Genomic DNA, 24,711 nt, shown 5'->3' on the forward strand with positions numbered 1-24,711 from the left:
AAAATATTATAAGAATACTTTTCATAAGTGTAACAATTAGTGTTTTTACAAGATAAACTTTAATTGTGAATATATATAATTTAATAGTAACAGGTATATAGATTTATTGGAGATAAAATCTTTAAGTTGTAAGAAAACTCTAACACTACTTTAATTCTCTAGGTAATTAAAAAAAAAGTTTTACAAAAATTTGTAAGTACATTGTTTCCTTGTACTGTAGAAGTGCTTATAACTTTAGTAATAGATAATTTCCTCAGCTGATTCTGTATTGAAGTTCTATAAAAATTTTTCTTTCAAACACATTTAGGAAACTAGCAATCTGCATATGTCCTTATTAATAAAAATTTCTTATGTAAAGCCTACACAATTGAAACAAACAAATTTAACAAGAAAATTAAAGGCTTAAGCAATACTTTAAGTTTTCTTTTCTTATTTTTTTTTAAAGAAAAAACAACTTTTTTTGCTCGAGCGTAGCCCCTGACTATAAGTACTTTCTAAAAATATCTTAACACTCTAGACCAGTGGTAGGCAAAGTTTTATAAATAACGGGTTAAGTTTAATAAAAAAATGATTTGAATATTTTACTTTATTATAAAAAATTATACTTATAAGAGCAAGTTTTTAGTAACGTTAATTTAAAACAGGCAACAACTTAATTAAAATCATAAATGACTATCTGTAAACTTTTATTGCTAAAAAGCTTATTTTGAATTTATTATGTTTAGCTAAATAACACTTTGAAGCTTAATAATTTTTTGCTTGGCCCGCGGGTTACAGTTTGCTGAGCCCTGCCAAAGGAAAAACTTAAAGTTTCAATAATAAAAGAAAAAACAGTCAAGGTAATACTTACTTAAAAAACAATATTAATTTTTTTTTTGTTCAACTAGGAATTAAGTTTCATACCTTTCTAATCCTACAAATATAGTTCTTAAAATATAGTTAGAATTTGTTTGATTCAAGCTTTCATTAAAGCTAAAAAAATTTAAAGAAATACTTTTTAATGTAATCTTTATACAGCTTATATTTAAGTTGAGAACAAGTATAGCAAATTAAGTTTATTAAACCTTAAGTAAAAACAAATATTTGAGTAAAATTAACCTAGCATCACTTGTGATACAATTTTAAAAAGCGAATTTAAAACGCACTACTTTCAAGTAAGACACTTCTTGATTTGTAAGCATTTTAGGTGTTAAATTTTTAAAAGAAAAAATTAAAATTTTATAGAAAATTTTAATTATTGGATATGAACGATGGTAGAAAAAGAGTGCAAAAAAAAACAAACGATTCAAAAAACAATTAAAATGTTCCAAAAAGTAAATGCACTTATTCAAAATAGATCAAAAAACAAAAATAACTTTTTATAAATTATAAACGTTTCAAATTCTAAAAGTAGCAACCTCGACGAAAAGAAAATAAATTATTGTAAAAACTCTAAAGTGAGATTGATTGTGTCACTTAATTACTTGTGACGTCATAAAACCATGTATGACGTCATACATGATTACTTGTGACGTCGTAAAAACAATGTTCAATTTTCACCACTTGACCTTGCCAGGTATATATTTTTCAATGAGGGATTCGTAATATGGTTTCAACTTCTCAGGATCAGGCAAGTCCACTGACTTGGTGTATAAATCGTGTTGACTGTGAATATGTAAATGATAAGAAATTTATTGAATCGTTTATTATCTAGAAGTTAAGAAAATTATAGAAAAGTAACACAATGTCTTGTTTAATTGATACGTAGACGCCTCCTCTTATATAAATAAAGACAATTTTATAAAAAACTAGTTGTATAAATTAGTACAAGTAGTACAAATAAAAGAATAAAATTTTAGTAGAATAAGCTTTCAAATTACAGTTTTAAATACATTAAATATGTCAATGTGATATTTAACTTTATGTTAATCAATACTAAGTTCTACAGCGTCATAAATTAACATTTAACAACCCAAGTAATATAATGAGTTTAATATCTAAATAAAGAAGATTAACTTCGATCAGATAAACAGTTCTTAGATGTTGCAAAAAAGTATATATTAAAACAACACAAAACTGAATATATTATGATATCACAAAAAGTCATACTATGACATCACAAACTTGAACTTAAGGACCCATTCCATGGTTTCGTCATCTTCATCTTTCAACAAATGTTTGTAATCTCCCCCTGTGTGCCACGGATAGAACGAATGGAACCTGATTGTGATTAATGAGTATTTCACTGTACTTTTATAACTCATAAGATTTTAAAAGATCTGATTTCTAGAATGCGTTTATAGCGTCTTAAAATAAAACGATAAAAATTTAATGATAATGATTATAAAAAATATGAGTGAAACTTGGTAGGTTTAAGTTTAAATTTTAATTGGGATTGATCATACATTAAAAAAAGTATAAATATTTATTCATTTTTATAAGTAAAACGAATGGAATCCGATTAAAACGATCAAGTTTTATCTAAATGTTTAAAACAAAAAATAAATAAAATGAGTCTAACCTAATGCAGTTAAGTCCCATTTGAGGAATGGTTGATCCGTGGTTCTTCAAAACTTGGTACAAGTACTCTGTTTAAAATAAATAAATTGGTTTTCACAAGATTTAAACAACCTAGGTATACATAGTAAAACTTTAAAAAATAAATACTGTTGTTCTATAAACTTTGTACAGCTATTATTTTGAATTAATTTTAAAAGTATACTTTAAAATGTTTTTAAACAGTTCTTTAATAGGGTTTAAACATTTGTTATAGGTTTAAACAGTTCTTAGTACAAATACTCTGTTTAAACAGTACGCGAACAACTAATTTGCACAGTTAGTTTATTTTTGTTTATGTCTTAACGGGTTTTATTTAGAGCTAACGGTTAAGTTAAATCAAATTTAAAGGTTTTAAAAGTTAAACTTGTGGTTTGGAAATACATCAAAAAAATTTCATAACTTCTGTGACATGCCATATTTTAATACTACTATAAACATATTTCAAAAACTGCGGTAAGTCTAATAACGTATTATAATGACGAAGAATCGCAAGTATTAAAAACAAGCTTTAAAGTCTGACTAAAAACTAACCATCGTGTCCCCAAGAAAGGATTAAGTTTTCCAATCCGCAGTTTGGTTCATAAATTCCGTATTTTGTGCTAAAATAATAAAAAAAGAAAATTTCTAATTAAAAATTTCGGAACTTCAACTTGACTGTCATTTGAATCTAAAAGTGTAACATACTTAATAAGTGTTTTGATAATTTTTTCAAAGCTCTACAATTCATTTCTAGAGCAGCTTAGTATTAGCAAAAGTGTGTTCTGTTGCTATCAGTAAGTCAACAAAAGTTACTAATACTGTACTACTTGTTAAACCTTGCAGTTAATAAAACTATAATTAAAAAAATTAAGTACAAAATAAAACTAAATAAGTTAGAAAGATTTTTAAAGCATTCAAGCTAAGAAAAATTATGGTCAAACTAATAAAAAAAAAATAAAGGTAATTTGCATTTGGTGTTAAAAGTTAGCAGCCAGCGACATTAGAAAGTGTTAAATAGTCAAAAATGCAACTTAAAAATTCAAAATATTAAAACAAACGTTTTTTATTAAACAAAGTAAGTAACACCAACTTGTTTTTAGGTTTTTAGCTTTAGGTTTTTTAATAATAGTGAGTGACGTTGTATAAAGAACTACAATTATTATTTTTTAATCATTTAAAAAACTAAGTTAATTATTAATAAGGTGATACATACTTGTATTTAGGGTTTTTAACATCTGGGTTGTTCTTGAAAGTGGTTTCCTGGTACATGACTGACTCCCCAACTTCACACCCGATAACAAACGTGTCGCCCACCGTGGACCATTGGGGTTCCCCCCATTGCGTCATCACCTTGCCCAGATCGTGCACGAATCCGCATAAGTGCATCCAGTCTGTTTAAAAGAAAAAGTAAAGATTTTTCTAAGGTTTACAAGTCATACATACTTATGCTAGTGCGTTCATCAAGTTTAAACAAAATTTTAGCTTGTTTTTCCTTTATCGCTTCGATCGGATGCTTGTAATTTTATATAAGAAAACCGAGTTAATTAATATACTAAGCATTACATTGTAGCTTTTAGCATATTTAAAATATAACTTCTCCAAATGCAACGATTAAATCAACAATCTCCGATAAACACTTATCAAACGGAAGTTAATAAGTGTTTATCAGAGATCAGCCAAAGTAATACAAAACTGAAAAGTTGTTCTACCACTTCAAGCTGTAAATGGATGAAATACAAAAAGAAAATTGAATATTTTTATAGCAAAACAACTAAGATCAAAATGAAATAAAATAATTCAAACAACGAATAATATTTAAAAACATAAACTGTTTCAAACTAACCAAGATCAGGGAACATTTTTCTGAGACCCTCAGCCGTTTGGTAGGCGTGGTACACATTTGGGAAGTCTACCTGTTGATAGTTATCAATGTTTATTGAAGTTTTAACAAAAGTTTTATATATATATGTATATATTTGGAAAGTCTTTGTGTTTACATTTGTACTAAGTTTAATAAAAGTTGCATAACTTTGAAAATTTTACTTTTCTATAGTTGTTAATACTAACATAAAACTTAATAAGCTTAGTTTACATTTATTTGTTTCACCTAAAAATAACTGTTCGTTTGTTATGTTTTAATTAAATGTTTTGAGTTAAGCTAAATGGTTAATTGGTTTATAAAAAACGCAATAACGAACAAGGCGCTTGAAATCAATTTAAAATTCAAATAACTTAAATTATCAAAACTTTTAATTTAATAAAATTTATTTTTAAGTATTTATACTGTGGGTAATCATATTACTACAATAAAAAAAAATTGTCTTCAGTTTCAAAAACGTTAATTTTCTAAAATATTCATGTAAATACATAAATCTTATGAGCGAAATGCATGCAAAAATATTTCAGACAGGAAACAAAAAGATAGCTTTTATCAGTGAGGCTTGTTTTTGAATTAATAGTAAAACTAACATCAGGATCGCTTTCATCGACAAAACCGTCCATAAGATCGACAATTTCCATTACGGTGTATTCCCCGTGGTTGAAACCAAGCCATTCCTTGTGCTATCAAAATTAATAAAAATAGTTGTTTAAGTTAAAAATGCATGCTGTTTATATGTTGTAATGATTAATCTCACTAATATTTATTTTTATGGATTTTTCCTACTTATTAAAGTTTAATTTTTTATTATGTCGTAAATTTAAAAACATTTAGTTGGTTAGTTCTAACCTGGCGTAAAACATATCACTGTAGCATTTATGTGAACTAACATAGTATTTAAAAATTAACCATCCTCCGTGCTGTGAAGTACTTATGTTTATATATGTTTATTTATAAATCGAATAACTGTTTATCACGGTATATTGCCATGGTTGATTTTCGCTATTCTTGTGATTGAAAAATTAGAAAAAAATAATTAATGGGCTAGAATAAGTTGATATGTCTAGAAGTTTTCTCGTTTTTTGCTACTTTAGACGTTATTAAAAATAATTAAGCTTAACATTTTTATTTGTTATATAAAACAACTTTTGATAAATATATATATTATATATAATGTATATATATATATAATATGATAAACAACTTGTATTCAACTTTTTTTTCACTTTATTCTTTTGTGTGACTGTTTACGAGTGGACTTTTCTCATAATATAATTTTAATTATTAAATGGAGCTATAAATAATCCTTATTTTTTTAAAACATTTATTCTTGAGAAAACGATAAACTAAAGTAGATATAAATCAAAAATTTTAACTAGTCTCACAACAGATTTGACTACCTTTTTGAACATTTTAAGCAAACGATTCGTTAAACACATAAAAATGCAAAACTAACCTTCGATTTGACATAGTCGTAAGTTTGGTTAGTATGCATCAAATTGTACATGTTATATACTCTTTCAAAATGTGGGTTGTTCTAAAAAATTTAAATACATAATTACTTATGAGTTTGTAGAGTTATATTAATTCGAAGTCTTTATTTTTCTGTAAATGATAAACTTTTGTTATGATTTTTGTATAATCATTTTGTACTCACGATAAAACTGTACAAACTATACATTCACGCAAAGTCGTTATTCTGTTATTTGTTGTTTGTTTATAAACTTATTTTAGATTTTTATCGCTTTCAGAGCTAAACCGTTTTATTATAAACTATAATACTTTTGTTGCTTATAGTTTTTAAAATAATAAGTTTAAATTTATCTAATTTGTTTGGTGTTACACGATTTAAATTGAATTCAGAAAACGTAATATCTATGAACTAATATACGAAGGAAACAAAAACTGCAGAAAAATCACGTTTAAAAATTAAGTAAAAAAACAATTTTGTTTGAGGAAAAAAACATTGACTTTGAAAAACTTAATATTTTAGCAATAAATTAAACAACAAATATACAAATAAAACACTGATCGCACAAAATCTTGTTTGGAAATTTAAAAAATAGTTTAGTTTAATGGTAAAAGTGTTTGTTTTGAAAATTTGATTTTTTTTTAATGTTTTGTCAACTTATATACAATGTTATACTAATATTCAAATTTGTAACAAAATTGTACTTTTTATAAAAAACACCTGTTGTTTTAGTTTTTTTATCAACTAAAATATGAGTAGGAGCAGTTTGCTTTTCTAATTAAATTGAAGTTCATAAAATATATTATCTTATCAACTTATATACAACAAGTAAACACTAACCGCGGAAAAATCACGAAAACCTGCTTTTTCACAGTCATTCGAGTATTTGTCGAAAATTTCTTTCTCCGCCTGAGTTGGTGATGACAGATCCTGCAAAATTAATTTAAATGTTTTGTTACATTTTTGAAAGTAAAAAGAAAGTTTATTTTGAAGCTGTAATTTTTAACACGTGCTATAATATGAAAAAGGTAATTAGCTTTTTTTTTTTCATTTTTTGTTTTAATAAACCTTTTAGTTATAAATATTTTAAAATGGTTCAACTTTTTTTAACTTTAAGAAAAGTCTAGTATTGTAAATATAAGAAAAATAACAATTTAGTATTTAAATACTGTTTAATACTTCTTGTTTTAATCAAGTTTTAAACTAAAACGTTTTCTAAATGGTTTTCTACTTTCTAGTTTTTAACAACACCGGTTGTTAAACATATTTGAACTATAAAACAAAAACATCTATCTAGGTGACAAGTAATCTCTTAACAATTTTAAAACTTAACACTCATGACTAATAAACGTGATTCTATATTTACTTGATTTTGAATCAATACGTTACTTTTTAAAAATGACATCATGAGTAGTTGTACATAACACTTAGTTTGAAGTTTAAACTTTTGTTGTTGTGTATTTTCTTTTCATTGAAAATTTAACCAAAATTTGATTATTTAGTAAAAACATAAAAATTTCAGCTGGACAAATTTGAGCTATTAATCTTAATAAATTTATTTTAAGTTTTTCGAAAAATAGTTTAATTTTAACTTTATAAATTCCCCAAAAACAACTTTACATATAGTTTCTAATACTAATACTATTTCATGATTTTAAAATAAATCGTATAATTTTTTTTCAGCTGTATATATCTAGTTGTAAAATCATTTAGCAAGTAAAAATATACTTTTACTTGCATTAGTTTAAAGCTTATCAAAATTGTAAAAAAAAACACTTACCGTTTTAATTCTCATGTTTTAAGTGTTTTTTTTTTCAAGTACTTTATTAATAAAACCTGTGTAAATATATATTTTCATGAACGACAACATAAGTTAAAAAAAACAAAGATAACGTCAAGTTTTGAAGTATTTTGAATTAACCTTTAATAAGTTTATTGTAATAAAAAAATATTTTAATACAATTTAATTGCTGATTTTTTAACATTTTTCCATTTAACAAAAACTTTTTAGTTCATTAAAAACACAAACAAAACTTAGAAACACATTACCTTAATTTATCATTCACAAAATAAATTTACATAAAGTGTCGATTTGAGTACACTGATATTTTATTTAACTTAGTTTAGTTAAACATTTCTGAAAATATTAAAAGGTAAATTTTTTAAAACTTTCTTACTAAAATAGTAAGGTTTCACCAACACTTATTAATTTCATACTTCTTTATATATTTATTTGTCTTAAATAAAAAAGATTGCTCAATTTTTTGATATGTAAGGAGCTTATTTAATTTGCACACCTCTATTTATATTTCTACTAAACATAAAAAAATATGTATAATAAAGGCTGTTTATTGTAATTTAAAAAATTTTCTACAAATAACATGCACGTTGAAGATTATTTACTTGAATATCTACAAGAAAAAGCTATAAAACCTTATAACTACCTTATACTAAAAATAACAAAAACAATTAAAACATTAAACTTTTTGGCGAGAGATAGAAAATGAAAAAAAAAAGTTACTAACAACATCTTTTCTCATTACTTACTAATAGATTTTTATAGAAATTACCTATTTTTATAAACTATAAAGTTATTGTTAAACGTTTTAGAAGTGATGAACTCAAATAAAATTTTTACCTTTAAACACGTTTAACTAATACCACCTGCTGAAACTCAAATGAATTACTTAAAGTAAAGTTTATTCTTAAGTATTTAAAAAAGTTTATAAAAAAAGCTGTTTATTTTATTTCCGAAAAAAGCTTAACTTACAAACAACAAATATTTAGCTAAAATTCATATAAAATGATACTCTTAACGAAATAGCCCTACGAATAAGCACAACTTACTCTTGATAACTGCAAATCAAATGTCACATGAAAAGCCTCACGAATTCGACACGCTTCAATTGTTTTGTGAACTTGGAAATTTAAACCAATACAAATGAGCGCGTGTAGTTAAAATTGTGCGTATTTTTATGTGAAAAATTAAAGCGCGTTTTTTAAGCGCACACGCGTTATAATGTGAAGCTGCAATAAGTTAGTGGGTGATTATAATATTGTTTTGAAGAATATTTTAGTTATTTTTAGTAACAAAAATAAATAAAATGTTTTATTTAATAAATTGCGCAATTTAAAGTAAATATTGAAAAAAATTACAAAAAATAGATATGATTTAGTAGGTACTAAACATATTGATACAAAACAAAAGTGTAACAAAATAAATTTTGTTTCAAGTTCAGCTGAAGTTGCAAAGAAAAGCTTCTGACATTCCTGACACACAGCTTATTATAAACTTGTACTAACCAAATATTTGCCTTCATGTAAAATTAAAAACGCCCATTTGTAAAATATTTGGCGGTAAGGTTACTATAGTGCTGCGGTTTTGGTTCACTCAAATATCAATTGCAGTTTTGATGCGTTTGTAAGAGAATAAGTTTGTTTTATTTTACTATGAACTGTTCCATGACAAAAAATTGTAAGAACAAATGCAGTTCTATTATTTTCCAAAAAGTTTTAAAAAATTAATTTTTTAGTTTCGGATATGACAGTAAATTAAAATATCAATCTTTATTTTGCGACTTAAAGAAAAGCTATACGTGTAAAAATTGAACAAAAAAATCAAATTTAACACCTGTTGGCACAAAAAAACTTAATCTATAGATAATTTACATAAAAATAACAAAGCAATACCTTGGTATAAATTTTCCAATAAAAATATACCAGCTGCAATTGTATAGTGTTTATATATTTACAATAACAAATAGTAAAATCGGAACTTGTTTTTTACCTTTTATTGTAGGTTTATTACTTTTTGATGTTTTTGTTTCCTTCTGTTTGTCGACAAACAAACGTAAATAATTTTCTCACACCTAGACAATAAACAAAATAAAATCTGTAACAAGCTACTGAAGTAAAAAGTTAGTAGTATTTTATTTATTTAAAATGACAAGTAAATAGGAAATTTACTCATTAAATAACTTTTACAATTTCAAAAAAGCTTATTTAGAAAGCTGGAAAAAATAAAATTCATTTTATCTTTCATTTATCTAGTAAATAAAATTAAAAACAACTTGAACTACACAAAAAAGTGTGAAAGTTTAAAAAGTAAGTTTATTGAATACGTTTTTTACCTAATAATATTAATTTTAGTCGCCCTTTTTTGGATTACTAAATTTTTAACCAACTTTGCACATAGAAATACTCAACAATAGACAATTAAGTTCTTGACCAAAATTACATTAAAGTATTTTAATAATCCCCTTAGTATACATGTTTTCCGCAGTGTATTAGTTTATTCTGAAATTTAGATAAATTATAACATTACTAGTTATAGTTGTTTAAAACTGTTTTAATAGTTTTGTTACAATGTTTATATTTGTAAAAGTACACAGAGTAAACAGTTGAAAACAAACTTCAACAATAAGTAGATAAAGATTTCAAGCCTAGTAAAAACGACTCGAAGACCTAAAACAAGAACTAATACGTTCAACTTGTTTACTTTAAAACAAAGTAAAATTGATTCAGTTGTGTATAACTAAGTTGTTACATTGAATAACTTTCACAAATTCTAATTATTTTTTGATGATAAAAAAAAATTTACATCTTACATTTGTTATTAAATAGAAAGATAAACGTTACAACTTTTTGTATAATAGTACGTATACACTTTTTACTTTCGTCTAAAAAATTGTAAGCTTATACATTTTAAAGCTAGCAGCAAGAAAGTCTAAACATGTATAAATATAAAAACATTATTTTAATGAGCTTTTATAATTTACGTTTGTTTATTTTAAAATATATGTCTGAAAACGTTTTTTAGACAAAACCATCAGTAAAGTATTACAATAAATATTATTAAAATAAATAATTATTTAATATATAAACTGCAATGTAATTTTCGGTTTTTCAGTAAATGATTTTGTTTGTTAATGTACAATGTTTTATGAAACCTAATTTTGGATATTTTATGAAAAAACGTTGTTTAAAGAAATGATTTGCATTTCATTTTGTCAGTTAAAAGCCTTGTAAAGAGCATAAGGCATATTTTTGTGAATGCCTGACAAATAAATATAAGTAAACATTTGTTGTAAATAAACTCAGTTAAGTTGTAGATTGCTGCAAATGCTGTTAAGCTTTAATTGCAGATATGGCTAGTAAAAAATATTCAGTAAGGAGTCTTTACTAAGCAAATAAAAGTTCTTTTGTAAAAGTTTTAGTATCACAGCCAGTTAAAAAAAGACTACTTAAAGATTTTGTTTATCAACATATCTAGCTTATAAAAAATCAAAAAACGATTTAGAGTAAAAAAATGTAAATAATTTAATACTTTTTTCTCAACACGATAAAACAACTTGAAACTCAAAGTTAAAATATCAATGTAAAAATTTCCAAAACGCTTAAAAAAAACAATAAGATTTAAATATAAACGAAAACAAGTTTATTTTAGTTTTGTACGACATAAGCTATGATGAAAACCATCAATTCTAAAACACTTCTGTTGTTTTTTTCAAAAACATCAAACAAATACTTTAAAATTTAAGAAAGGATATTGTAGTAAAATATTAAGTTTTTATTTATAGCTCAAAATAAAAATTGTAATACTTAAGCGAGTTGGTCCTGGAAAAGATGTAAAAAAGTATCTTTGGTGTGCGGCTCCTTAACCGAAAGTTTTTTCGTGCACAATTTATTTGAACCAAATATTTTGATATATTTTTTGTCGTTCGATAAACACACAAATGTTTAGGAAGTTAAATTTGTTTCATCTTCTATAATCTAAACTACAGTAAAAAACTACAAATATTAAAGCAATTCTATTGTTGTTACCAAAAAGTATTAAGAAATTAATTTCAAGCTTTAGAAAATAACATTTTATTAAATATCAAGCTTTTATTTACTAGTTCAAAAAAACTTATACGTGTAAATATTAAATAACAAGTTAAACTTTAACACATTTTGGCACGAAACAACTTTATTTGAAAAAAAATTAGATAAGAACTATAAAAGCAATACGCTAGCATAAATTTTCTAAAAAAATATATATACCAGCTGCACTTTATAGTTCTCATAAGTACGACTTGTTTTTACAAAAATAAATTATTAAAATTGAAAGTTGTTTTGCACCTTTTTTTTTATTATTTTTAGTTTATAGCTGTTTTTTTCTGTTTGTTGACAAACAATCGTAAGAAATTTTCTCACACCCAGATAACAAAATTAAATTTTTTTGTTAAACAAGACGTTTTTACGAAAACTATCAAAGTTTTTGTTTATTTCAAAACATACGTGTAAATAAGAAATGTTTTCATAAACTAATTTTCAAAATATAATAAAGCATACTTATAAAGCAGATAAAAAATAGAATAATTATAGATTTTTAACATTTTTTTATTAAACATAACAAAATTATAATACGTTAAAAATATCTATGTGTAAACATTTTTTAAGCTAATAGTATGAGCTTTAGACTATTTTTGTGCGTTAGTAGATACTTAACAAGTTTTTATATAACTATACTATTGATAAAGTTTTATTTAATAAAGATTTTTTATTCATCATTATAAAGTAAGTTTACATCTCACATTTGTTTAAAACTAAATAGGATAATTTTACAGTTTATCGTATGATAGTTCGTATATACATTTTTATCGTCAAACATTTTTAATTTTTAGTTTCCTAAGCTTGTATTTTGAGATTCTTTTGTTTGGTGTAAAGCATATGTCTAAAAAACGTTTTTTATATAAGTCCGTTAGTAAAGTGTTACAATAAATTATGTAAAATAAACACTTGTTTGATATATAAAGTGCAAAGTCATTTTTGGTCAGACAGCAAATATTTTTGTTTATCAATGTACACTGTTTTCGTAAAGCTGGTTTTAGATATTTTATAAAAAATACTTGTTTAAAGAAATGACTTGCATTTAATTATGTCAATCGAAAGCTCAATAATGATCATAAGACACATTTACTTGTACCCAGACAAATAAATTTAAGTAAATATTTGTAATAAATAAACTCAATTAAGTTCAAGATTGCTGCAAATGGTGTCAATCTTTAATTGCAGAACTTGCAAAAATATACAGTATAGAACCTTAATTAACCAATAGAAAACTCTTTTATTAACATTGTAGTATAACAAGCGTTTCATAAAACAAAAATACTTTAATATTTTGTTTATCAACAAATCTTGTTTAAAACAAAAAAATAACAATATAACAAAAAGATAAGAAATAAATTGAAGTCATTTGTTTTTTTAATACATTATAAAAATACCAAAAGTAAAAATTAAATACTTAAAATTTGAAAATTTTATCATTTACTTTTTGTTTTTAATCACTAAGTTCAAACCTAATGATAAAAAAGCAAAAGTAGTTAGAAAATTTATTATTTTTTTTAAAGTCTTTATGCAATAAGCTGTAAAAACCAAGTATAGCAAGTAAAAGTAGTTATAGAACGTATATTAATCGAAAGGTGAATTATTTTCTGTTTTCATAAAAGCTAATACTTTGCTCAGTTAGTTAATAAAAATAATGATTCAAACTATTAAAATTGATATAAAGATAACAATAACAGTTTTACACTTTTTAAGAACTTTTGCTTTGAAATTGTTATAAACATAAAAATTTACCAGTTATGTGTAACAATATTCTTAAGCTACGTAATAAAAATAATTTTAAATTTAACTAATCAAGTTTGTATTTAATTACTGGTTTGTATATAAAGAAACATTAGAGTCCTTTAACGAAAATGACAAGCTAACCCACAAACGTAAAATGATGTTCTAAAGAAAACATTGAAGTTCAGACAATTTTTGAACTAGACAACTAGATAAACTAGACATAACTACAAGAATATTTATATAGAATAATGAGTTAATGAATTTTTAGTAGAAGTCATCAAATAAAACAAACGAATAAATGTCATTTTATTTTTTGGATACACTGACTATGAACATTTTTTGTCAAAAACTTTAATTAGCTTTATTGTAGATAATATAATTCACTATAAAAATCTTTAATCTTCAATTTCTTTTTATAGATTCTTGTATTTTTAACTGTTAAATATGAAGCTTTGCCATTAAATGATATTGTTGAACTATTTTTTTGTAATTTTACAAAGTATTTTGCAGTATGAATAACTAAATGTGTTTAAACAGTTTTAAATATCAACATTGTTTGTAAATGCGATTTTATTTAGTTAATGGCTTTTATACAGATATAATTCGCATCTGTTTTTAAACGTTGTAGTTTAAGTTTTAGTTTTTGGTAGCATCTCACTTTGTCAAACTGTAATAACATTAATCAAACAGTGAAAGAATAAAAATGAATGTTAACTCTTTACATATGTGAGTTTACAAAGCATTTATCAAAGCATATTACACTACTTTAATTTTTATATTTAATGCATAACAGTTTTGTGCAAAAACTATGAAAGTATATTTATTATATTTAAGCTATGTGCTTATGATAACTTTAAATCAGACTAAATTTTAAGTAATATTTTTGTATTCACTTCGTTTAAATAATAAAACACAATCGAAGTTGACGAATACAAAATAATAAAAACTAAATATTGGTCAAAGTTAGTGTAACATTTATCTATTAAAGTGAACTCTTAATTGACATAGATTTAAAAATATTATACAATTTACAAGCTTTTATAAATATTATTTTATAAATTAGAAGAAGCAGTATTTAAAAATAGTTTTAGTAAGTATACACTTTATTTATGTTTTTAATTATTTAGTAGTAGACTGTCTATGGTTAAAGATAACCCAATTTATAAAAAAAAAGTGTTATACAATTTTTAGCACAGTAGAAATATTAATCTAGCATGTCTCTTTAAGAAAACCACACAATAAAAACCACCATTGCAACAAAACTGATAAGTACAATCCACATCATAATTGACTGCGCTTTACGCGATCTACTTTTCATACGTTTATTACACAGAACCGTTTTGTTGCAACAAGAAGTAACTTCACCTGTCATTGCATTTAAACACTTGTTGTTTCTTCTAAGTCTCTCATCAGTTTCTTTTAAAGTCTGGTTCAGATATTTTATTTTGTTTTGTAATTTGTTGAGGAGTTGTTGTTGTTTTTCATCTTCGGTAGTCTCCTCAGGTTCGGCTGTTTCGTCAACGCAGAGTTTAGAAGTTCCAAATTTAGGCAAAGGTTCAGTATTTTCTTTTGGCTGGGGTTTATTTCTGGTAGGCGACGCAATTTCATTAAATATGATATCAATTCTGTCTTTGATGGTTGTAAGCAGATCATCGGGACTTTTGTCTTTGATAAATTTTCCAGGTTCATTTGTCTCAGCTATGTTGATGGAAGAAAGACTTGGAGCTCCTTTTTTAAGCAGACACTTCTCATTGACTGTGGGTTGAAGAGCAATTATTTTTAAGAGTGAGTTCATTGCACAAACTTTTGTAAAAGTTAAATAATTACTTTGCAAGCTGAGTTAGTATTAATCTTTTTTTTTTTTGAATTTCATTGAAAATACTAATATTTTACAATTATTATTTAGTTTAAAGTTTCCGTTTTTTAAAACTCAATGAAAGCTTATATTATTTTAACACTAGTATAAATATCACTGTTATCAAGAACAGCTAGGTTAACAGTTTATTTAATTGTTAATAAAAATAACAAGTTTACTTCAACAGTGAGTTTACATTTTAAATTTAAAAAAATATGTAAAAAAGTACATTTAAAAGGTACCTTAAAAACATACTACTAGCAAAAATATGGGAAAAAGGTTTCGATTTCAAATTTATTGAGATTTAAAAGTTTTAAAATGCATATAGCTTTAACAAAAACCTGTTAAAGTTATTTTCTTTAAGTTTATTTTTAAATAAAGACAAGTTCAAACTAAAATGTTTTTTTTTTCCTTTCCATTTATGATTTACAATATATCTAATCTTTAAAGTACTCAAAAAAGTACTAGAAGTACATAGCAAAAAATTCCTATTTAAAAAAAAAGTTATTGCAATTTTTTTATATATATGCCTATTCGTATAAAAATATATTATTCACTTTTGGTCTAAAAGTTTTTTAGTGAAATAGTAAAATAGTAAACAGTCATTTTTAGTTTTCTTTAATTTGTCTAAAATTACTTTAATTTGTGCCAAACCTTTTTCAGGACTAAACACAAAGTTTAAATTGTCTTTACTTTTAAAATAATGTAAGTCAATTTGAATTTTAAAATTTTTACTAAAATAAATTGAATGGTTTCTTAATGCAATATAACACTTATTTACACATTTTCGGTTTTTACATGCTTTTGAATGTACTCTTGACAGTTTAGTGCTTATGGTTTTACGAATAAAATAAACAATTATAATTTATTTTGTTTGTTAACTAGTATAGAAAATTAAACAAGTATATTTAACTTTTCCTTTAATTTTCATCAACATGTTTATATACAATTATCAATTGCAGTTTAGTTGTTTTGAATAGTTCTCAAAACTCATCACCAAGTTTCTCTGAAAATATTTTAAAAAGGGGCTATTTCATAATTTCATTAATTCTTGGGAAAAAACGCGAAAGGGGGATGATTTTAAAACTTTTGGCAGCCATACATTTTTATCAACATGCTTTAACTTTTTTTACTGATCTTAGCTTGCTCAACATATAAATCTCGGTTAAGATTTTAACAAAACAAAAATCATTAAGAAAATAATTAATTGTTTTAGAACAAGTTTTCTATAGTGGGCGATGTCAAATAGAGTTAAAATGAAATTATCTAAAGGTTTGTAGTAAAAAGCAAAACAATTAACATTATAGTTTACTAACTAATGAATACAGTAAAAACATTGTTACAAACGTATTTGTGTTTTTTGAGATATATTATCTTATGTAAAAAAAAAATTATAAGCCCTAGCACTAATGTAATGAACTTTATCTCAAAAAATAAAGCATTAGTTTTTTAAGTTATATAATTAGGCTACAAGATGCTACATAAAATATAATTTCAATAAAAATCTATGTGCTTATGTTATCAAACATAAAAATCCTCATTTTTCCTTTTTTTAAATCAACTTTTGTTCTATTTTTATATTTCTAGAAAACAATATTTTAAATTCCATAATTTAAAACACAGTTTCAGTGATAAATTCTTTTGTTTTACCAGTAAAAAATAAGCTGGTTGCATGTTTTGCCCTTTTTTGATTTTTTTTTTGTAATGCAAATTTACCAAAAAAAAAGTATTTCAGGCTCTAGTAGAATTATTAACGGACTGTTTTTAATTTAAATATGTCTAAATCTAATTTCAAAGATATTGTTAGTGTAAATTATAAAACTTATACCTTAACATTTTTTAATTAAATAGAAAAACGAACTGCTTAAGAGTTTTTTTTATTTATTTAACAATTCAAAAACTAAATGTATATTTTTTTTAGTAGCATGTTTGCGAAATATTTAATATCAAAGTTCTAAATGGTTAAGTAAATTTTATTTTAACGTTTTTATAATAATCATAAAGTTTTTATGAAACTAAAAAAAACTTATTTATTTTAATTACTTTTTGTTTATTACAAATGTAGACTTAACTTTGACACTATTGTTTGGCTTCACTGTTGTGTTTAACTTAAATACCTTTGATTTTTTTTGGCATAAGTTTTTTAAATTTTTAAAAGTGTTTTTAAACAGACGGTTAAAACTTTATTCTTAATTTCTTTACATAAAGCTTTAAATATTTTTTTTCGTACTAATAAAAGGCAATTAAAAGTTTTAAATAAACGCAAAACACAGTGAAAAGAATAATTTTAGCATATCAAAACAAAAAAAACAATTTAGATAGAAAATAATATTTTGAAAAAGCATTTGATATTTTCTCAGATAAATTGTACCTACTTAAACTAATCTAAATCTTTCTTTAGTGTATTTATTATAATTCACAGGTTTTTTAACTATTTTGTTTTATTTTATTGAAACTATAAAAACTTGAAAGTAAGTCATTTAAAACGTTGTTACAAGATGAGATTTTTTAAATTTGTTTATAATAAAACAAATTTACTCTTTGAATACCACATTGTCTTCAAAATTAAGGACGCAAGAAGAATATAACTTTAAAAATTAAATTTATTTGAAAGAAAGTATTAAAATTTTTACATTAAAGTACAATAAAAACTTAAGGATAATAGTTTTCTAAAATGTATAACCTACTATTTAGTTTAGTTTAATTCATTTAAAATAATTTTAAAAAACTAGTTTAAATACAGTTTCTTTTCAGCATTTTTTACGTAGTTAAATAAAATGTAAATTTCTAACTTTTATAAATAATTAAAATCTAGAACAATAAATAAGATGATTTTGTTATAATCATTTTTCGATAAAAAATAAGCACTATAAACTAAAGTGATTATGTTTATCCAATAAAAAACAATTTAAATCCTAAAAGAATTAAAATTAAATTAAAAGAACGTAGTTAAAGATTACTGAAAGGCAAAAGTTAAGTCAATATTGAACATAAAAAAAACTTGAGATTTAACGCTAATCTATATCAAGCAAATAAACAAGCAGTATTGACAGAGTACTTTACTTACTCAAGTATATTCTATATAAGTATTCAAGCTTTTAGTAAGAAAAACTTTTTTTTAAAACCACACAATATCTATTTATATTTAATTTTTTACACTGTTATTTAAGTCGACAAAAATCAAAACATTTTTGTTTAGTTTATTTTATGTTAAATTTAGGGCTTCTGTACTGCTTTTTTGTTTTTACTTTTACGAACAGTAAAAAAATAATTTAAGGATTACTTATAATGATGTTTATATACAATTTTTGTATTTTGAAACATTTTAAAAAGCACAGAACAGTTTATCAAGTTATTAAATTAATCTTTCCTTTGTAGTTTTTTGTAAATTGTAATGTATTAGTAATTTATTAGCTTATTGAAAAAGGAATTCAATTATTTTGAAATATTATAAGTTGTTTTTTGGAGAAGACACGTTTTATATGCTATTTTTAAATTGTTAGCTAATACTTTTAAGTATGGATGTCAAGTTTACATTACCGGAAAAAATTTAACGTAGACACTCTTGCACGGAGACATTTTTGCATGGGTTAAACTTTTATTTATTTTTTTTTTTTCAATTTTAATTTCATTTCATTATATCTTTTTTACTATCACTTTTTTACTATACCTTAATTTTTTACTATCACTGTTACCCTTACCCCTATTTCTTACCTTCGGTGGGTAATTTGTCTAGTACTTTTTATTAATTAATTCATTTTTTTTTTCAAAGTTTTCTTATCACTGTTATGTTACCCCTAATCCTTTTTTCGGTCGGTACCCTTTTTTTACTTTTAATTAGTTTATTATTATTTATTTATTTTTCTTATTTTTTTAATAATAATTTTTATTAGTTATTTTTATAATTTTATTTTTACTATCACTGTTACCCCTTGCCCTTACTCTTGGTCAGTAACAATTTTTTTGATTTTTTATTGATTTATTTTTACGTTTTTTTTTTTTGCTAATACGACTTTCGGTGCAAAACTGTAACTCTTGCAAAATTGACACCTGGTGCAAAACTGTCTTCGTGCAAAATTGTCTTCGTGCAAGAGCAACTATGTGCAAAATTGACCCTTCGTGCAATTTTGACACGTTTCCACTTTTAAACAGAATCGTTGTGGTGCATCTGCCTGCTGTGCTACTTTTTTATTGTTTATTGAACGAAAAAATGGCTAAAGAATTTGTTCTAAAAAATTGGCGTACAATAAAACCTTTCAGTTATATAGTTGAACAGCTAGGAATCTCAAATAAGTTTATTAATATCATTTTGATGACATTATAAATTTCAGAAATAAAGATTTCTGAACACTGAACATGTTTTCGTTTTTTCAAGTTTAAATTGCAATGCTTGATGAATAATGTAGCGGTTGCTTAAAAAGGCCTAGTAGCTATATTTTTTTTATTTGACTTGATTTATCTCTCAGTCTATAAATTTTTAAAATTATTCACCTGGGAATCATGAGAAAAATTTAATTAACATTTGTTTGAGGACATCATAAGTTTAAGAAAAAAAAAAGATTTCTGAATACTTAACAAGTTCGCGTATTATAGATTTTAAACTTTAATGGTTGGTGAATAATGTAGTGTTTGCATATAAAAGTCTAATATATCTGCTTTTGCAGTTTCACTTGATTTGTTTCTCTATCCCTGCTATCATTGAAATAAAAAGTAATTTTAATGCTTAGGTTACAAGTATTGAAAGACCAAATTCGTTTTATTCTTTTTATGGAAGAGACCAACACACTAGTATTTAAAATAATTTCCACAATATAATAAGCATTTACTGATATTAATTTGAGTTGTCAATAACTACTCAATCTAATAAATGTTTATTTAGGTAGTATAGTTTGGTAATATATGTTTTTTTATTGTATGTGTTTTAACTAGTTCAGTAAAAATTGTTTCAAATAAAGTTAAGAATAAGGCCAGTATTTGCTGGAAAAAGATTAGTAATTTGATCTTGTTTTTAGTTAAGATTACTTATACTTTTTATTGTTTTAAATATTGTTGGGTATGGTTAGGAATAAAGGTAGAAAAAAAAAGCTTTTATAAATTTGCTGATCTAGCTTTTTTCAGCTCAGACTGACCTTTAAAAGTATACTTTCTTAAAAAATTGGCTTTTAATTTTACTAAATGTTGGCCTAGTTTAACTTTATATAAAACTACTTGAAAAATATTTCAAATTTGTTTAAAATTTTAATGATTGATAGTATTTTCTACCTTCATAGATTAATAAACAACTTAATATATGTTTTTGTAATGAGTTTCAAATAGAAAATTAACTTATAATAGTAGATTTAATTGTTTTTATTACTAATTGTTTAAAATTTTAGATATTAGACTTATAAACTGGTTTTTTAAATTTTTGTATTAAAGTAAACATTTAAAGTGTTTAGACTAGTATTGCCACAAAACCTGGAAACCTGTAAAAACCTTAAAGATGACAATTTACAATAAAAAAAAACTGGAATTTGAAAAAAAAACATAACAAAACCTGGTCTAAACTTGGAATTTAAAACCTGGAATTTCAAACAACTTATAGATTAAAAATAATGAAATCTTGATTTTACCCAAAAAATCTATCATAAAGATAAAAAGTTTTTGTCATCATCAATTTATTTTAGTTTTAAAATACATTTAAAGTAGCTTTAGAGTACCTTTTCAGTGTTGTTTTACTATTTGAATATTTTTTTACCTTAAAATTTATTTTAAATTAAGGCTAAAATGTGAAATTTTAAAAACCTGGAAAAAAATTTGAAATCCTAAGGAAGATTTTCCAAAAACCATTGGCAACCCTGCACAAGACAAAAATCTTTAAAAAGTCAGTTATAATTAATTTTTTTTTGTGTTAGTATGGTGTCATGACAAACTTTAAATTAATTATTGACCTTTTAAAAAGGAATACCATCCACAAATTTCTAATAAAAGTTTTAGTATCTATTATATACTCTTAAGAGTTATGTAAAAAAATAAAAAAAATCTGGTTAACTCAGGCTAAATTAAAGTTTTTCTTACAGTTTTATGATAAATCATACTTATTTAGTCTTTTATGCAAAGCTCAGCCTAATTTGAATGCAATTTTAAGTCCCAATATTTTTTTATTGTTTTTTATCCTCTTTATTTATTTTAACTTTTTTTTATTGGTGTCTTTGAATTAATGTGATGGTAGTTTTTAGTATCATAGATTGGTTAAGATTAAATTTTTTGTAGTTTTTTTTTAATCTCAAGCTAGCTGACTAAAATTAGCTTGATAAAACCTTAACCAGGTTTGACAAATAACCTGGATTAACAAGAATTTGACAATTAACTTTGCAAAATAAAACTCAAAAAACCAGGAGTTTAAGAAATTTTGAAAATAAACCTGAGATTTTAACAAATTTTTATATGTTAAATAGTAAATATTTAATTTAACATAAGTAATTTATCATAAGTGTAAAATATTTTGTCATCATTAAACTTTTAAAAATTAAAAACCACATTAAGAGTAGTTTGACTGCATTTTTTTTAATGTTTTATAGTGCTTAACAAAATTTTAAACCTTAAAATAGGCCAAAAACATGTAGTTTTAAAAACCTAGAATTAATTCAGAAAACCTGAATAAAAATTTCTCAAAAACCAGTGGCAACCCTGCTTAACACTTAGTAGAGTGATAAATCTGGTATAAGCAAAGTTGCTATATGTTGTTAAATAAAAGTTGATTTCACTTTTAAGTTGTTTAAAGATTTTATATGTTATTGAATATGTCTACAAATGCTTGACATTAAATTGGAAAATAATTTATGAGTGAAAATAGCAACTACATAAACATTATGTGCAGGAAAATGTTTAAATTTCATTCTAAATTTCTTTATTTAAATGCAGTTCATTAAGTATAAAAATTGTAGACTAGATGACTATCAGTGAAAACAAAGAAAGTATTTAATACAATAAATAATTTACAAACCAACTTGTTTGATTTCTTTTTCAAGCAGTTTTAAAAACTATCAGAGTTTAATTTTATAATTAATTTTATTCTGATAAATTAAAATATTTATGTAATGAAGGTGAAAAAATGGAGTTTATGTTAATTGCTATATATTATTAAACATATTTAGAATACAAAATTTAATTCCAATTTTAATATTTTTGGTACCTTTCCCTCTGAATGGTCATCTTTTAGATGTAAATAGATAAATAGTTATTGAGTTAAAAATTTTCAAGTAGAACATTTTTCATATTGTAAAATGTATAAAAATGTAATAGTTAAAATGCTTATATGCAGGGACAATTATTAGAAATACTTAAATGTCATGCAATTTAGCTGGGTGAAACAAGTTGAGTGTAACTGTTTTGCTAATCATTTTAAGAATTGCTTTCTTTAAAATTTAAGTATAGTTCATACTTAACAATATTATTATTGTAAAAAATATAAGAGAAAGGATATTTTGTTAAATCTTGGGACAATTCTAATGAAATTAAAATCAAAACTTTGCTAATTTTAGTATTTAATAGTCCAAAAGTTTCTTTCATTTATTTTAATTTATGCCTTAATTTAATTTATAAGTTTTTATAAGTCAAACAAACTAAATATTGTTTACTTTTATATACAAAACTCAAGTTTGTTAACTTTAGTATACTTATAAGTTCAAAATTTCATCAGCAAGATATAAACCTAGCAGTAATTCATTTTAGATTAGTAAAACAATTAGTAAAACAATAAAATCAAAATGGTTGCAGATAAATGCCTGAAGAGATGTCAAAAAGTTAGTGGTTTGTGTATATAATTATTAACTTTTTTTAATACTTAAAGTTCCACAACTAGAAAATATTAAAACTTTATATGATAATCAAAAAAAACTGTTAATCTAGTATATGATTTAAAATAACCTTTTTAGTAGTTTAAAGCTCTTAAATGAAAAAAAAATTGTTAAGAAGTAGTACGCACAATTGTTTAAAAAAAGTCTTTTGAAAAACCTTTCAATTAACAGTTTGTTCTTTATTAGCAATAACCTCACTTCTGTAGAGAAAATCTAAAAAATATTTCTTATATTTTTATTCTCAGGAATACGGACTGTTGTGTAGCCAAGGTCTTCCTGATGGATTCACAGAATTGGAACTCGCTGATGGATCTAACATCAAAGAGTGGAATATCAGAATATTGCCTGTAAGTAATTTTTATGTTAAATATTTCTTTTATGATATAATTGTTAAATTTTTTAAAATTAATTAAGAGCTCAATTTTCATAACAATTAAATATTTAATTTGATAAAAAACCAATGAAAAGAATGTTAAAGAAACTTTTTTTTTTCTAAAATATTAAAATTAGAAATAAAAGCAATCTTATATCAAAAAGGTTTGATTTAGAATATTTTTAAAGCACTACAACACTTTCTATTACAGGGAAGTCCATATGACAAGGGTTCGTTCATGGTGAACATCAAGTTTTGTGATAACTACCCCTTCAAACCGCCCACAATAAACTTCACCACCCCAATCTACCACTGCAATGTGGACGCCAACGGAAAAGTCTGCCTTCCGCTTCTCACCGCTGACAATTGGGCGCCAGCAACCAAAATAAATTCAGGTGAGTTTTTTGTGTTAAGCACTACTAAAAATAATGGATTGCTAATAAAGGAGCATAGTTATCCGTATAGCTTATATTTTGTTGAATAAAACAGCATAAAAAGTTGAATAATGAAATAAATTTATTAATGTTTTGTATGTACAAAGAATTGAATTTTTTTATCCCTTGTCTTATTGTTTGGTTCAATATAAATCTTTTAATTACTTACATCTGAAGTTAGAAATAATTCATGAAACTTGAGTATTTTTCAACAGTTTTAATAGCATTGTTCGATCGCATCGCCAACCCGGATGGTACTCACGCATTGGTGCCAGAAATCGGAGAGCTTTTCGTGAAAGACAAAAAACAATTCGACAAGAAGGCAGCCGAGCACACCAAGAAGAACGCAATGAAGCGTTAAACTTGAAACGCACTCAAGCGTCATTTCATTCATATTAGTAGATAAATTATTTTTAGAAAATTGACTTTTAGAACATTTTCAACAATAAACTTGACCATTTACTATTAACAAACTTTAGTTGTTTAGCTATACTTTGAATGAATTCAAGCCTATTATGCTTGAAAATAGAATGCAATCAGGCGAGATGCTTCAAACAAGCATTACTTTTTACATCTAAAAGATGAGATTTTATTTTTTTTTAATGATTTCTTCCGTGAATTTTTTAATAAAATAGACTATAAATTTTTAATGAAGTGAATTGTTTTAAATTAACGAATTATTTTAGGTATATATATGTGTATATACTTTTTTATTAATACCATACCCTTGATG

General features: G+C 24.2%; 2 protein-coding genes across 2 annotated transcripts; one reads left to right on the forward strand and one right to left on the reverse strand.

Moving 5' to 3' along the window:
- Positions 1-1,535: 1,535 nt before the first annotated feature.
- Positions 1,536-15,273, reverse strand: LOC145847641 (inositol oxygenase-like). Its single transcript, XM_082953664.1, has 10 exons — positions 14,725-15,273; positions 6,708-6,797; positions 5,853-5,933; positions 4,987-5,079; positions 4,361-4,430; positions 3,731-3,908; positions 3,070-3,137; positions 2,501-2,567; positions 2,104-2,199; positions 1,536-1,644 (listed from the first exon to the last, which is right to left on the reverse strand). Exons 1-10 carry the CDS (start codon positions 15,271-15,273, stop codon positions 1,536-1,538), a joined length of 1,401 nt encoding a protein of 466 aa, XP_082809790.1.
- A 7,808-nt stretch (positions 15,274-23,081) lies between these two features.
- On the forward strand, positions 23,082-24,339 carry LOC145847642 (ubiquitin-conjugating enzyme E2 ubc-18-like). The gene is made up of 4 exons (XM_082953665.1): positions 23,082-23,117; positions 23,417-23,518; positions 23,756-23,939; positions 24,194-24,339. Exons 1-4 carry the CDS (start codon positions 23,082-23,084, stop codon positions 24,337-24,339), a joined length of 468 nt encoding a protein of 155 aa, XP_082809791.1.
- The last annotated feature ends 372 nt before the right edge of the window (positions 24,340-24,711 follow it).

Source organism: Thalia democratica, unplaced genomic scaffold (assembly GCF_965202585.1).
Source record: "Thalia democratica unplaced genomic scaffold, ktThaDemo2.hap1.1 HAP1_SCAFFOLD_1020, whole genome shotgun sequence".
Classification (NCBI taxonomy): Eukaryota; Metazoa; Chordata; class Thaliacea; order Salpida; family Salpidae; genus Thalia; species Thalia democratica.